Below are 12,140 nucleotides of genomic sequence, written 5' to 3' on the forward strand. Positions count from 1 at the left end.
ACGTTGTGGTCACGGCCTCTGAACGAAAGAGGTGGGCTCCATGTGCATTATAAAGGAGGGCCGTTAGCTAATTCTGGAAAAACTGGGGAAGGCTTCCAGGAGATAATTCCTGACCTGAATCTTAACAAATGGTTATGCTTACAGGAGTAAACCAAATGAAAAAGGCGAGGAAGGGTGTTCCAGGTGTAGGGCACTACATTGCTGAAAGCGCTGAGGTGTGAAATAGCAGGTGTGTTCGGGGACAAGCGATTATGTATTATTAAAGTAGAGCTATGAAGTTATTCGTCCATTCTTTGATATGGGGGCAGTTTTCTCAGTTTGCGCATGTTCCCTCTAAGTTCAATGATGATTTTATTCATTTAAAAATGCCATTTCGTTTCTTTCCTTGTAGGATTCAAGAGCCTATTTTCATCTGCTTAATCAGATTGCCCCTAAAGGTGACCGGGACGATGGCCCTGCCATTTCCATTGACCTTTCAGGGTTCAATGTGAGTACAGTTCTTTTAGTGCAGTTCTCTAAGGACAGAATTCCTTGGTGGAGTCCTTATGCCTTCATTACGGACCTTTGCTCTTCAGACATATTTTCATGCCCTAGGTGCCAAGGCTCGATGCTGAGCCACCTGGCCCTCATTACTGAAGAAAGCTAATTGCAGAATTCGAGCCTTGAGTACATGTGGAATGAAGCCTTAGTCCCCGTTTCCCTGGTGCAACACAACCGGAATCCACAGGGGGTGCTTTTTGAGGCTATCACAGTGCACCAGGATAGGGAACAATACTCTGCTAGTCCCTATTTACATTTGGAATTACACAAAGTAAAAGATGGTAGTTCCTACTATTTAGGGTGTAGGAAGGACTGATGTAGAGACTGTCCCACCTAAGACATTTTCTAGAAAGCTCAGTCTTCTAGATAAGTTGTAAATACGAGCGATGGTTCTAAACACTAAAATCTGGCAGGCCATGCTTCGTATGAACATCCGTTAAGTATTTAAAGCGCAATATCCATGATATTAGGTTTAAATGGCGACTTGAGTGAGTCATTATTGATTAGTTATATTTCACATTATTATAATGAAACATCTCAACAACCTAGTATTGCAGAACCAGGCAAAATTTGCTGATTATTTTGAGTCAAAAAATTAGCAATCTAAAAAAACACTTATGGAAAATTTCAAACATATACAAGAGTGAACAGATTTAGTATACTGAACTGCCATGCCTCACCCCCCCAGGTTTAGCAGTTATCCCTCACTGGGATAACCATCATCTTGAATTTTGTGTTCCTTGTTCTTTTACTTTCCATATAGTTTTCTTTCAAATGCATTTCTTAAATTAAATTTTTATTTTAGTTTTTAACTTTATATAAAGTTTAACATGTTTCACTTAAACTTCTAGCACTTATTTTTTAATGTATTTTTACATTGCTAAGATATACCTTTATTTTTGCTTATACCATGGTTTATTATTCACCTACTATCTTGTTGATGTGCATTTGGTTAATTATCAGGGTTTTGCAATTGTGAAAGGTGTTGGTCCTTCTGATTTTAATATTATTTTTATAAATATTCCAACTTGTTTTTTGAGAAAATTCTGCAGAAAATAGCACTGAGGAAGGTAGATGAGATATAAAGTCTCTTATCCAGAGAACACTAATAGGTGACTTGAACAAGTTACCCATAGCCTTGACCAGAAACAGGAGCTTATCGAGGCAATATATGATAGTATTTCAGCAGTGAGGGTGAAATGATTCAGTGAACCCAGCAACAAAACGAATAGACTAGATCTTATTAATTTAAAAACGTGGAAGTTGATTTAGAATCCCTGCACATTGACCTTATTTTGAGCCATTATGTGGTAAATTTCCAGAAAAGTAATTGCATTCAAATCAGTATATCAGTCAAAAGTATATCAATCAAAACCATTTTTGTTTTATTTCCATTTTTAGGAGAAAAATGACCTGAAGCGTGCTGGATTCATGCTTCAAGAAGCAGATAAATTGGGCTGTAGACAGTTTGTTACTCCTGCAGATGTGGTTTCAGGCAATCCTAAACTCAATTTAGCTTTTGTAGCTAATCTGTTTAACACATACCCGTGCTTACATAAGCCTGATAATAATGACATCGATATGAATTTATTGGAAGGTAAGTTCTTCCTTCTTTAAATTGGCTCACTGTATTTATCTTTTTGTGGTACTGTCCTGCACTATCAGAGGTAGTGAATTGTGGTGGGAGATGCAATTTAGCGTGTGTGGGCATGTGCATCCATATAAAAGGTTCAGATAACAGAAAGTGGATGTTGGGTTTGATTAAAAGACAATGCTGGGGTAAATCTTACTTATCTTTCATTTCCTAGAAGAGCTCAGTGAAAAAAATTGGTACATTTAAAATATTCTTTTAAATGATCACATACCAGTAACTCTACCAGCAATATGGACAATGAATTAGCTATTGGAAAACAGATGTAGCCTTTTTCTCCTTTGAAAGCTACAGTTTGATTCCAGCATTGTTCTCTTTTTAATGTTTTTAGTGCATATGAAAAAATTATAATATTCATTACTTGTCTTGTGTGTGAGCTATCATTATCTGTCTCATAATTTGTAACACTTTCCTATTTTGCTCCATAAAATGCAGATTTGACCCCTCCTAATGTAGGTACTGTATTTAGTACTTTTCTATACTCTATAAATATATTCATTATGATGTTCTTTTTATTAGTACCATTTATTCTTTTCATCTGGGTTGATATTTATTTTTTTGCATTGTTCATGCTGTGTTATTTCTGTCTTAATATGCCTATAGAATGAATGACTACAAGCAAGAAAGACAAATGAAGCTTAATTAGAATAGCAGAGCAAGGCTATGATTATGTAAATTTACCATCTAATTTGCCTTCTATATTGATGGGATATTGTAGTTATAAACACATTAGAAACCAGTTTTGACAATTGGGCTTTATGATCTGATGTAAATCCTTTATCCCTCTCCTGTATAAATAAACAGACTTACCTTTATCACAAGTAATCTCTGAAAGGATCCGTTTATGTTCTGTAATAGACTATTTTGTATTATTTAGCTGTTACATTTACTGAACGTCATTGAAGCTTACAATATATGAATTGTCATAGTGACAAAAACAGTATCAGCATTTAGTTCTTTTTCTTCTTACCTTTATTTCTCAGTCTCTCTTCTTGTCTCCCATTCTCACACCCTCAGCCACATGCATACACAAACCCACACTGGTCTCTGAACTCAAAGGGAAAACTGTGGCAGCAGAGGCGGCACACTTGTTGTTGTTGGGCGAAGGGGCCAGTCCTGAGATTTTCTTTCTAGTTGCTCTAGTTTGGAGAAAGTAGTTCTCAAGTAAGGATCCTTTTTGGTGAGTGGGTGGGGGGGATTTTAAGGTGCCCTGTTCATTCTCTATCAGCCATCACTTAACTCTGTCCCCAGTGAAAGAAAACGAGAAATCAATTTCATGATCTTTTTGGCTGCCACAACCAGGATTCCAATGTCTTTGTCACCTCATAATTATTATTATTTTTTTTGATAAAGAAGTTTCAGGTTTAAAGAATATGTTCTCTGAAGAATATGATGAATGCAATTCACTGTTCCTGAGGTTCAGTAAAACAAAGACTATATTCTCTACGTAGATATATAACTGAAAGGGAACAGAGATAAAATGTAGATTTTTCAGCAAAGAGAAATTTAGGGTAAGGGATTAGAACTTGAAAAACATAAATAGGGAGTGGATGTAGCTCAAGTGGTTGAGCACCAGCTTCCCATGTATGAGGTCCCAGGTTCAATCCCCGACACCTTCTAAAAAAAAAAAAAACAAAGCAAATAAAAAAACCACCTCTCATTGGGAAGCAGATGTAAATAAAATGAAAAGAGTGACTGCTACGTTTTTATCAGTCTGGAAAATTTCAAAATCCCTCTGTGTTTTAACAGTAGAAGGCATTGTTTAGAGTGGCATATTAAAAATGATCTGCTTTTTATAGTCACTGAATTCTTGCTAGATATCTTTTCCAACTTGCGCGCTCTCACTCCTATTTGTTACGTTTGAATTCTTTTGCTAGCGTTCAGCATGCTTTTGGAATATTTCAGTGTGAATAGAATTGCTAAATATTTCCATTAGTTTTAACTATGTTTCAAAGAAGATACTATGGGAAATATTTAGCAATCATCTGTGTCTAGAACATATGTATGTCCTGATATGTCTTCCAAAAATGGATTTGACTTTGACTGTCATTGGAAATTTTTCTTCTCTAAATTTGTTTTTATATAGATCCTTATGAAATTTGAAACTGACCCGTATCCCAAATTCATATAATAGTGTGTCCTTAACGGCAAAGAATTATATATTTAGGGAATTAAAGAAATTAAAAGACTATTAAATATTAAAGCTTTGTATTAAATTGAGCAAAAAAAAAATGTGGGCAATGTATAAAGAGCCCATATCGGAATTCATTTGTGATGATACAAAGTACACAGGCCATGGAATTAGAAAGACATGGTTCAAAACCATGGTTTCACCTTTTAATATCTGACTGACCTCTGCGAGCCTTTTTTTTTCTCATAAATAAAACAGGGCTAATGATACTTAGGTTGAAGAATTTCAGAGTAAGTTAAATGTAATAAAAGAAAATGTTTATTGGCATTGTGGTATATGCTCAAATGATGATGGGGCAGGAGGAGGAAAGTATTTAATATAGCACTTAGAACTATAGTGAGTATTCAGCATGTTAGTTCCCTTCTCTTTGCCTACTTTTAGTGTATTTCTTATTTTTTCTGAAACTTTCATCAGTTGCAGATGTCAGTTGGACCCTGTAAATGAAAGGAATGTTTTATACTTCTTTTGATCTTGTGTATCAGCTGTCGAGATTTTCTAAGATTGCTGGAGTTGTCTGCAGTCCAGATGACATTTTCCGGTGTGGAATACATATGTTTTTGCAATGCTTTCCTATGCCTCTTGCACATATGCATCGTGCTTCTGGCTTTGAGCATTTATTTACCAAGGTGATGTGAAATGGTATTAGAAAATAAATGCTCACATGTAAAATCTATTTTACCTTCTAGGTATCAGAAATCAAAATAGTAATTATCTCATTTGAAAAGTAAGGAGAAATATGAATCTCTGATGTGTAGCATAGTTTCAGAACTCCATAAAATACAAGTTCAGTGTCTTTTAAATGTTTTTCACTATATTATCATGGTCAATGGAATTTGAACATGTATTCCTTTAATTAAAAAATTAAGCCATTGTGACCCTATCAATATTTGTAATTTAACAATATAATTTGGATTTTCCTGGCTGGAAAATGTAAAATTTTTCTAATTACTAAAAAAAAAATGTATACAGCACTATAAAAGATAGCTATTGTTAGAGAAACAACCACAAGGTAAATCCAAGTCAAACGTTACAAGCTATTGATCATAGTATATTTATATTTATATCACTTTGGGGACAATTCAGGCCTTTAATTTGCACTGCTTAATAGCACATACAAATGAGGCAAGCGTGGATTCTAAGGTATCTAGGTTTAACTTGTTTTTTTTTTAAAGGCTGTTATGTGGGTTGTTTATTATAAAGTGGTAATACAGTGATTAGTTACATTTTGTGTAACCCAGAAGGAAAACATTTAAGGAAGAAATTATATGACTATATAATTTAATAGAGAAAGAATGAAAACAGATTCTCGGAAGGCAGTTAGGTAATGGCATTAAAAACCACATGAAAATATTAATACAATGGGCAGTGCTATTTTCTTTACATTTGGCACAAATAACAGGATCCTTCAGCTCTTACAAGGTTTTGGATCTTATTCCGGGTGTACAGCTTTATGCTCTGTGGCCCTTGGTCTGAAGATAACTGAAGCAATGGCCCTTTGGAATGGGCCCTTTGAGCTCAGATGGTTATAGAGTTATATGCCCAATTGTCCTGGGAGTCTCACATGGACCAAAGTCTAGAGAGTGAGCTGAACTTACTTATGGCTTAGAAGTGATGACAGGTACTAATGCTTCCATTTTCAGGAGGCTGCTGATCAGATATAGGTTAGTTAATTCCACTGTCCCCTACCTTTGCTGAAGAACAAACTAATATTATAGTCACTTGGGACTATTTGCAATCCAGATGACTAGAAGACAGGTGTGGCAGAGAGATTCCACATCTCCACCCACTTTGTGACACACTTAACTCCCATTTTCCTTATAGCTGATGGAAACAGTTATGAAATGGGTAGTCAGGGAGGTTAGGTTATCACAGCAGCCTGCGGGGGGTGGGGTGGGGAGGGCTGTATCCCTGACATATTTTCAATGGTGGCAAACTAAACTAACTCAGAAAGCCTGTAAAATAGCCAAAATCTGTTGAATATTACCTATAATTCTACCCCCCCTCCATTGCTGTTTGGTATAATTAAACTACAGGTTTCTGTGCCTGGAAACTTTCCGTGACAAAACCATAAATTTTAGAAAACAATGCACTGGAAAAGGCAGAGCTATTCTATTTCTATTTAATGTGCTTATGTTTCCCTGACTGCCCATCCCTTTTGCATCTAATAGCAAACTATATATAGGACCACGTAAGTTTAGCTGTTACCTTTCTGGACAGAGAAGTCATGACTTAGTGGCTCACAGATACCAAGTAAGAGAATTAGATGGAAAGAGTTAGAGCAAATAAAGGCTTCCCACAGTGAGGGAAAAGGGACGTTGGCAATAAGGGGCTTTTTTTCCCCTTAAAGAAATTGTGGTATCACAGGAATCACGGTAAAGTATGTATGATCAGTTCGCATCTGCCAAAGTGATTTAAAATATACAGTTCCTGATTCCTTTTGTCCCGAATCATCAGTGTGAATCTGTGTCTACTGTAGGGGAGAGCAAAGAAGAGAGAACATTTCGGAACTGGATGAATTCCTTGGGGGTCAACCCATACATTAATCATTTGTACAGGTAAATATGTTACTGTAATTTATTGAGTGTAATTTATCTCAGTCTTTCTTGCTTAAAAATGGCAATATATTTACATTGGTAGTCGTAAAAAATATTTTACTGGATCCATCCCTGTGCTGGTAGTGCTAACAGCGTGTCTTACAGCTGTGGGGGGAGGAAGCCTTGCTTTTTCCTTCATTATGGAATCTACCAACTTACCTTGGAAGAAGGAAAAAAAAAATGCAAAAGAACTTAACATTAGCTATTTGCATATATTTTTAAGAGGTCTAATTAAACCTTTTAATAAAATACATACTAAGGGAAATTTTTGATATTAATTGAATTGTTATTCAAATGTGAACTGAAGAAAGATTAATATCACAAAAGACCAAGCTTACTGGCTGGCTGAGGATTTATGGTGTGGTAATTTCTTCTTCTTGGTGAATAGTCTACATATTCTTTCACCAGTATTTAAACCAGAATTGCCTCATTACAGTAATTGGCTTAGATGTGATGGACCCATATTTGAAAAACCCTTTAAAAGAGTGTGTAACTTCCACCAAGGTAAGAAGAGATGTAAGTCATTTATTCTGGAACTACCATTCCAGTGGTAGGGCAGTGAAGAATTCAAATATTGGAGATTAGAAGGGATTACATCATTATGGACTAATCTGGAAGCATGTCCATAATATATCATCAAAAGAAAAGAGCAGGAGCGGCTATGGCTCAAGCAGTTGGGTGCCCATCTCCCACATGGCAGCTCCCGGATTCAGTTCCCAGTGCCTCCTAAAGAAGAGGAGCAGACACTGCAACGAGCAGGGAGTGGAAAGGGCTCCAGTGGTTGGGCACTTGCCTTCCACATGGGAGGTCCCAGGTTTGGGTCCTGGTACCTGGTGCCTCCTAAACAAGACAAGCAGCCAGACGAGGGAGCCATCTTGAGGAGGGGGAGGGGGGTTGAAAAAAATACGTGTTTTTTAAAAAAGAAAAGAAAAGTAGGTTTAGAATGATCCTATTTTTGTTTAAAAATTGACTCTGAATGTATTTGTTTATGAATATAAAAAAAAGTTGGAGGGATGCAAACCAAACTGTGGTAGTGGGAGTGGAAGATAGGAGATTTTAATTTTAATCTTAGTAAATTAAATATGGCTTGAATTTTTTTCCCTAATGAATGTATATTTCTTTTACAGTTAAAAAGTAAATTAAAAACTAGGGGATTAGATTTGTGAGAATGCTAGAGTTTGCTGGTTGGCAGTGGACAAGAGAATTCACCAAATTTTTTAGTTGAAGATCACTTAGTTGTAGTTATGTAGATCCTGAAATTCTAGAACAGGGCCTCTAGGCATATATATATCTTTCTTGGAAAAAGGACTGAAAGTTTCAGAAAATTCTCAAAAGGATTCTCAACCTAAAGTAGAACCATTGGCTATAGAAGAGCACTAGCCAGAGGTCTAGTTGGCATCACAACCATGTATCCAGACATTTCTAACTGGATTGTATTCCTAAATACACTCCTAAGCATTTTAGCTTCCTACCTACAGTATATCCAGCCCCAAACCAAATAAACCAGAATAATGTAGACTGATTTTTACTGAAAATCAGTGATAATTTGTTTCTCTTCCAAACAAAGTATTAAATATATTTTATGAACTAAAGCTATCAGTTGTAGGAATTTTTCTAATACAAGTTGGTTCTGGAACTCATCTTGAAGTCTCTGGAAACCAACTCTCTGGGCCTCAGATTTCCTATTTGCAAAATATGAATGATAATACCATACTACCTAGGAATAAGAATGAATTCATTTAAAATAAAAAATAATGGGAAGCGGATGTGGCTCAAGTAACTGGGCTCCCGTCTACCATAAAGGAGGTCCAGGGTTCGATTCCCGGGGCCTCCTGGTGAAAGGCAGACTGGCCCATGTGGCGAGCTGGCCCTCGTGGAGTGCTGACGTGCACAGGAATGCTGGCCCACGTGGAGAGCTGGCAAAGCAAGATGATGCAACAAAAAGAGACAAAGACAATATGAGACACAGAAGACCAGGGAGCTGAGGTGGTGCAAGAGATTGAGCACCTCTCTCCCACTTCAGAAGGTCCCAGGATCGGTTCCCAGTGCTGCTTAAAAAAAAGACAGACATGGAAGAACGCACAGCAAATAGACTCAGAGAGCAAAGAGCGAGTGCAAAACAATGGGGGTTAAGGGGAATAAATAAATAAATATTAAAATAAAATAAAAAATGATGAGTAGATGAGATTCCAGAACCTATACAGATACATTAGTGATTTCTTAGTATGAACTGCTCCATGTGCCTATAGAGAGAACATCTCTTAATTACCTCCATCACCTAGTACAGGACCGCTCCACTTCACTGCCATTTGGTGTGTTCTCAGAGAATGCAAAATAACTTTAATATGAAACTGAGCAAAACATAATTCAATGGATAGCTTGTTGGGGGAAAATGCCACATAAGGTATCACAGAGCTAGCAATTTTTAAATCAGTGATGGTAAGCAGATGTGGCTCAAGTGATTGAGTTCCCACATACCACATGGGAGGTCCTGGGTTCGGTTTCTGGTGCCCCTTTGGAGGCACTAGAGAAGGGGAGCTGGCATGGTGGGCAGGCATGGTTAGCTGACGCAACAAGATGATGCAACAAAGAGACAGAAGGAGGGAAGACAATTGAGAGATACAACAGAGCAGGGAGCTGAGGTGGCTCAAGCCATTGAGTGCCTCTCTCCCACATGGGAGGTTCCAGGTTCGGTTCCCGGTGCCTCTTAAAGGGAAGACGAGCAGATACAGAAAGCACACGGCCATGGACACAGAGAGCAGACAGTGACCTCGAACAGTGGGGGGTGGGGGGGGTGGGCAGGGAAATAAATGAAATCTTTAAAACAACAAGTCAATGAGTATTTTCTTTATGCCCTTAGCACAGAGAATTGAGAACAGTCTCGACACACTTTGAGCTTCTCAAAAGAATGTTCTTTTGAATCCAAAGCAGAAGTATTTTTACTTTAAGAGTTCCTACTTGCTCATAAATTCCTCCCTTCATTGTTTAATATGAACAAATCCCTACTGAGTAGTAATTATTCTTAAAAAGTTAAAAAATTCATAATGCATAAGTAATTCTCGCTGTACAAGTTCCAGGAAGTGCATAATTATTAGAATAAAACAAACCATGATAATCTTGCCCTTACCTCTCCCATACTCATTTGACCCTGTGTAGAAGTAATCACTATTAACAGTCCTTACCACATATGGGTATTAAAATATATTTGTCTTTTAATTTTGTTTAATAGATGGGATCAAACTATATGCAGTGTTTTTTGCCACTTGCTTTTTAAAACTTAATATATCTTGGAAAGCTTTTCGTGTCAGTACATAACAGATCAACCTTTTTTGTCTCATGGTGGCCCCGGGAGTCCATAATATAGATTGTTAATTCAACATTCTCCTGCCAAGTCCAAATTTTATACATACTGTGACAATGAATGTCCTTGTGCGTATATCTTTGTAAACATTTCCAAAAAACTTTTGGAGAGATTCCTAGATTGGAGGTTCTTGGTCAAATGACATGTCCTGAATTCTTTAAGCATTAAAGGGTCCTGCTCTATTTTTAGAGACATAAGCCCCTCTCCAGTGTGCTTCATAAAATAAGGAGGTACCAATATTTTCTGCTCCTTCACTTGTTTTGCCTTCCTTTTTCTAGTGACCTTGCAGATGCTTCAGTGATCTTTCAGCTCTATGAAATGATCCGCGTGCCAGTCAACTGGAGTCATGTCAACAAACCTCCATACCCTGCTCTCGGAGGGAACATGAAGAAGGTAAATGAAATAACGACCGAGGATATGTTGTTATTATTCTGATAGTACACAGAGGATTTACTTTCATAGAGCTTGGTAAAGTATGGCCTGTCCCCACAATTCTTATTCCAACCAGAATGTGTTCTGCTGGATAGCTTTTTTTTTTTTCATATTTATTTCAACAACTGTTTGGAAAAATGAAGGCAGTGCCCAAAGTCAGACACTTTATGTAACTCTTTTTTTGTCTCTAGGAGGTTGTAGTTCAAACAACTACTGTATTAGAAGCAAAAGTGAATATTATGAGGTTCTGAGGAATAAAAGATCAGAGGCTGCACTTATCATGAAAGGCTTCATGGAGGAGGAGACAAATCTGAGTTAGACCTTGAGAAATGGATAGAATTTTATCTGAAGGGGACTGGCGAGGGAGCTGGGGATTTAGGAAACGGTATGGTTGTAGGAAAGTCTGAAGTGTGTTCCTCGGAATGGGAATTGAGGAGAATAGTTTGGCACTAGCAGAGGATTCTGATCGGAAAACAGTGAACGCTAATTAAAAATTTGATTTGGAGCCAAATGATGAGAGCCTCGAATTTCAGAATAAAGAGCTTGGGTTTTGAGCTATAAACAATGTTAAGTATTTCTGAGGAGGGCAGTGACTTGATTCCAGCTGACAGGAGAATAATCTGGCAAATAATATAAAGAGAAATTCTCCTTTCCCAGTCTTCTCCTTCCTTAAGCAAGGGATCTCTGTTATCCTTGGCAGTTCTTTGAATTGCCTCTTATATGTTTAACTTTTGCTTTGCTTTTGATTTTTTCTTCTATTTCTTTGCTTTTTAAACTAAAGTATGTAGGACTTAATCTTTATACTTTCGTTTAAAATGATGTGAAGAATTCTATACAAAAGAAATTAATGGACTCAATTTTCTGTACCTTGTCTTTGTTGCTACTATGAAATCAATATGCATTTTCACGAGGTTAAAATTGTCTCTAGTTGAATAAATGGGAAATATAACTATATTCTTGGGTAGAAAGACTAAATATCCTAAAGCTTTAAATTTTCCCAAATGAATTTGTAGGTGGAAAAGTAATTCCAGTTAAAACTGCCATAAGTCTTAGGGAAGTACATATATGTGTATGTTGGTGGACAAGACTTATACAAAGTGATTCTAAATTTCCAGTGGGAGAAGAAACAAGCCTGAATAATCAAGAACATTTTCCAAGGATATTGAGGAAAGGATTGTTAAAAAACATATAAAAAATTTTATTTTAAAGCTACATTAATTGAAATAGTTTAATATGAATATAAGAATTGAATGGAATAGGATAGGCTACAAACTTATCCACAAATATAATAACTTAAGCCATAATAAAGTGGATGCTAAATTCAGTAGAAAATAGAAATTGAACCATCTGTTGTATCAGATTTTTCTATTA

General features: G+C 36.7%; 1 protein-coding gene across 4 annotated transcripts in view; it reads left to right on the top strand.

The window, feature by feature from the left end:
* PLS1 (plastin 1) overlaps positions 1–12,140 on the top strand; it is a 122,172-nt gene that overhangs the window by 96,498 nt on the left and 13,534 nt on the right. For all 4 annotated transcript variants that reach the window (XM_004459227.4, XM_058295109.2, XM_071214557.1 and 1 more), the window contains exons 9-12: positions 392–487; positions 1,942–2,137; positions 6,859–6,937; positions 10,616–10,730. In XM_004459227.4, the coding sequence (XP_004459284.2) occupies positions 392–487; positions 1,942–2,137; positions 6,859–6,937; positions 10,616–10,730 (486 nt within the window). The remainder of the gene's footprint in view (positions 1–391; positions 488–1,941; positions 2,138–6,858; positions 6,938–10,615; positions 10,731–12,140) is intronic.

This window comes from Dasypus novemcinctus, chromosome 4 (assembly GCF_030445035.2).
Source record: "Dasypus novemcinctus isolate mDasNov1 chromosome 4, mDasNov1.1.hap2, whole genome shotgun sequence".
Taxonomy (NCBI): Eukaryota; Metazoa; Chordata; class Mammalia; order Cingulata; family Dasypodidae; genus Dasypus; species Dasypus novemcinctus.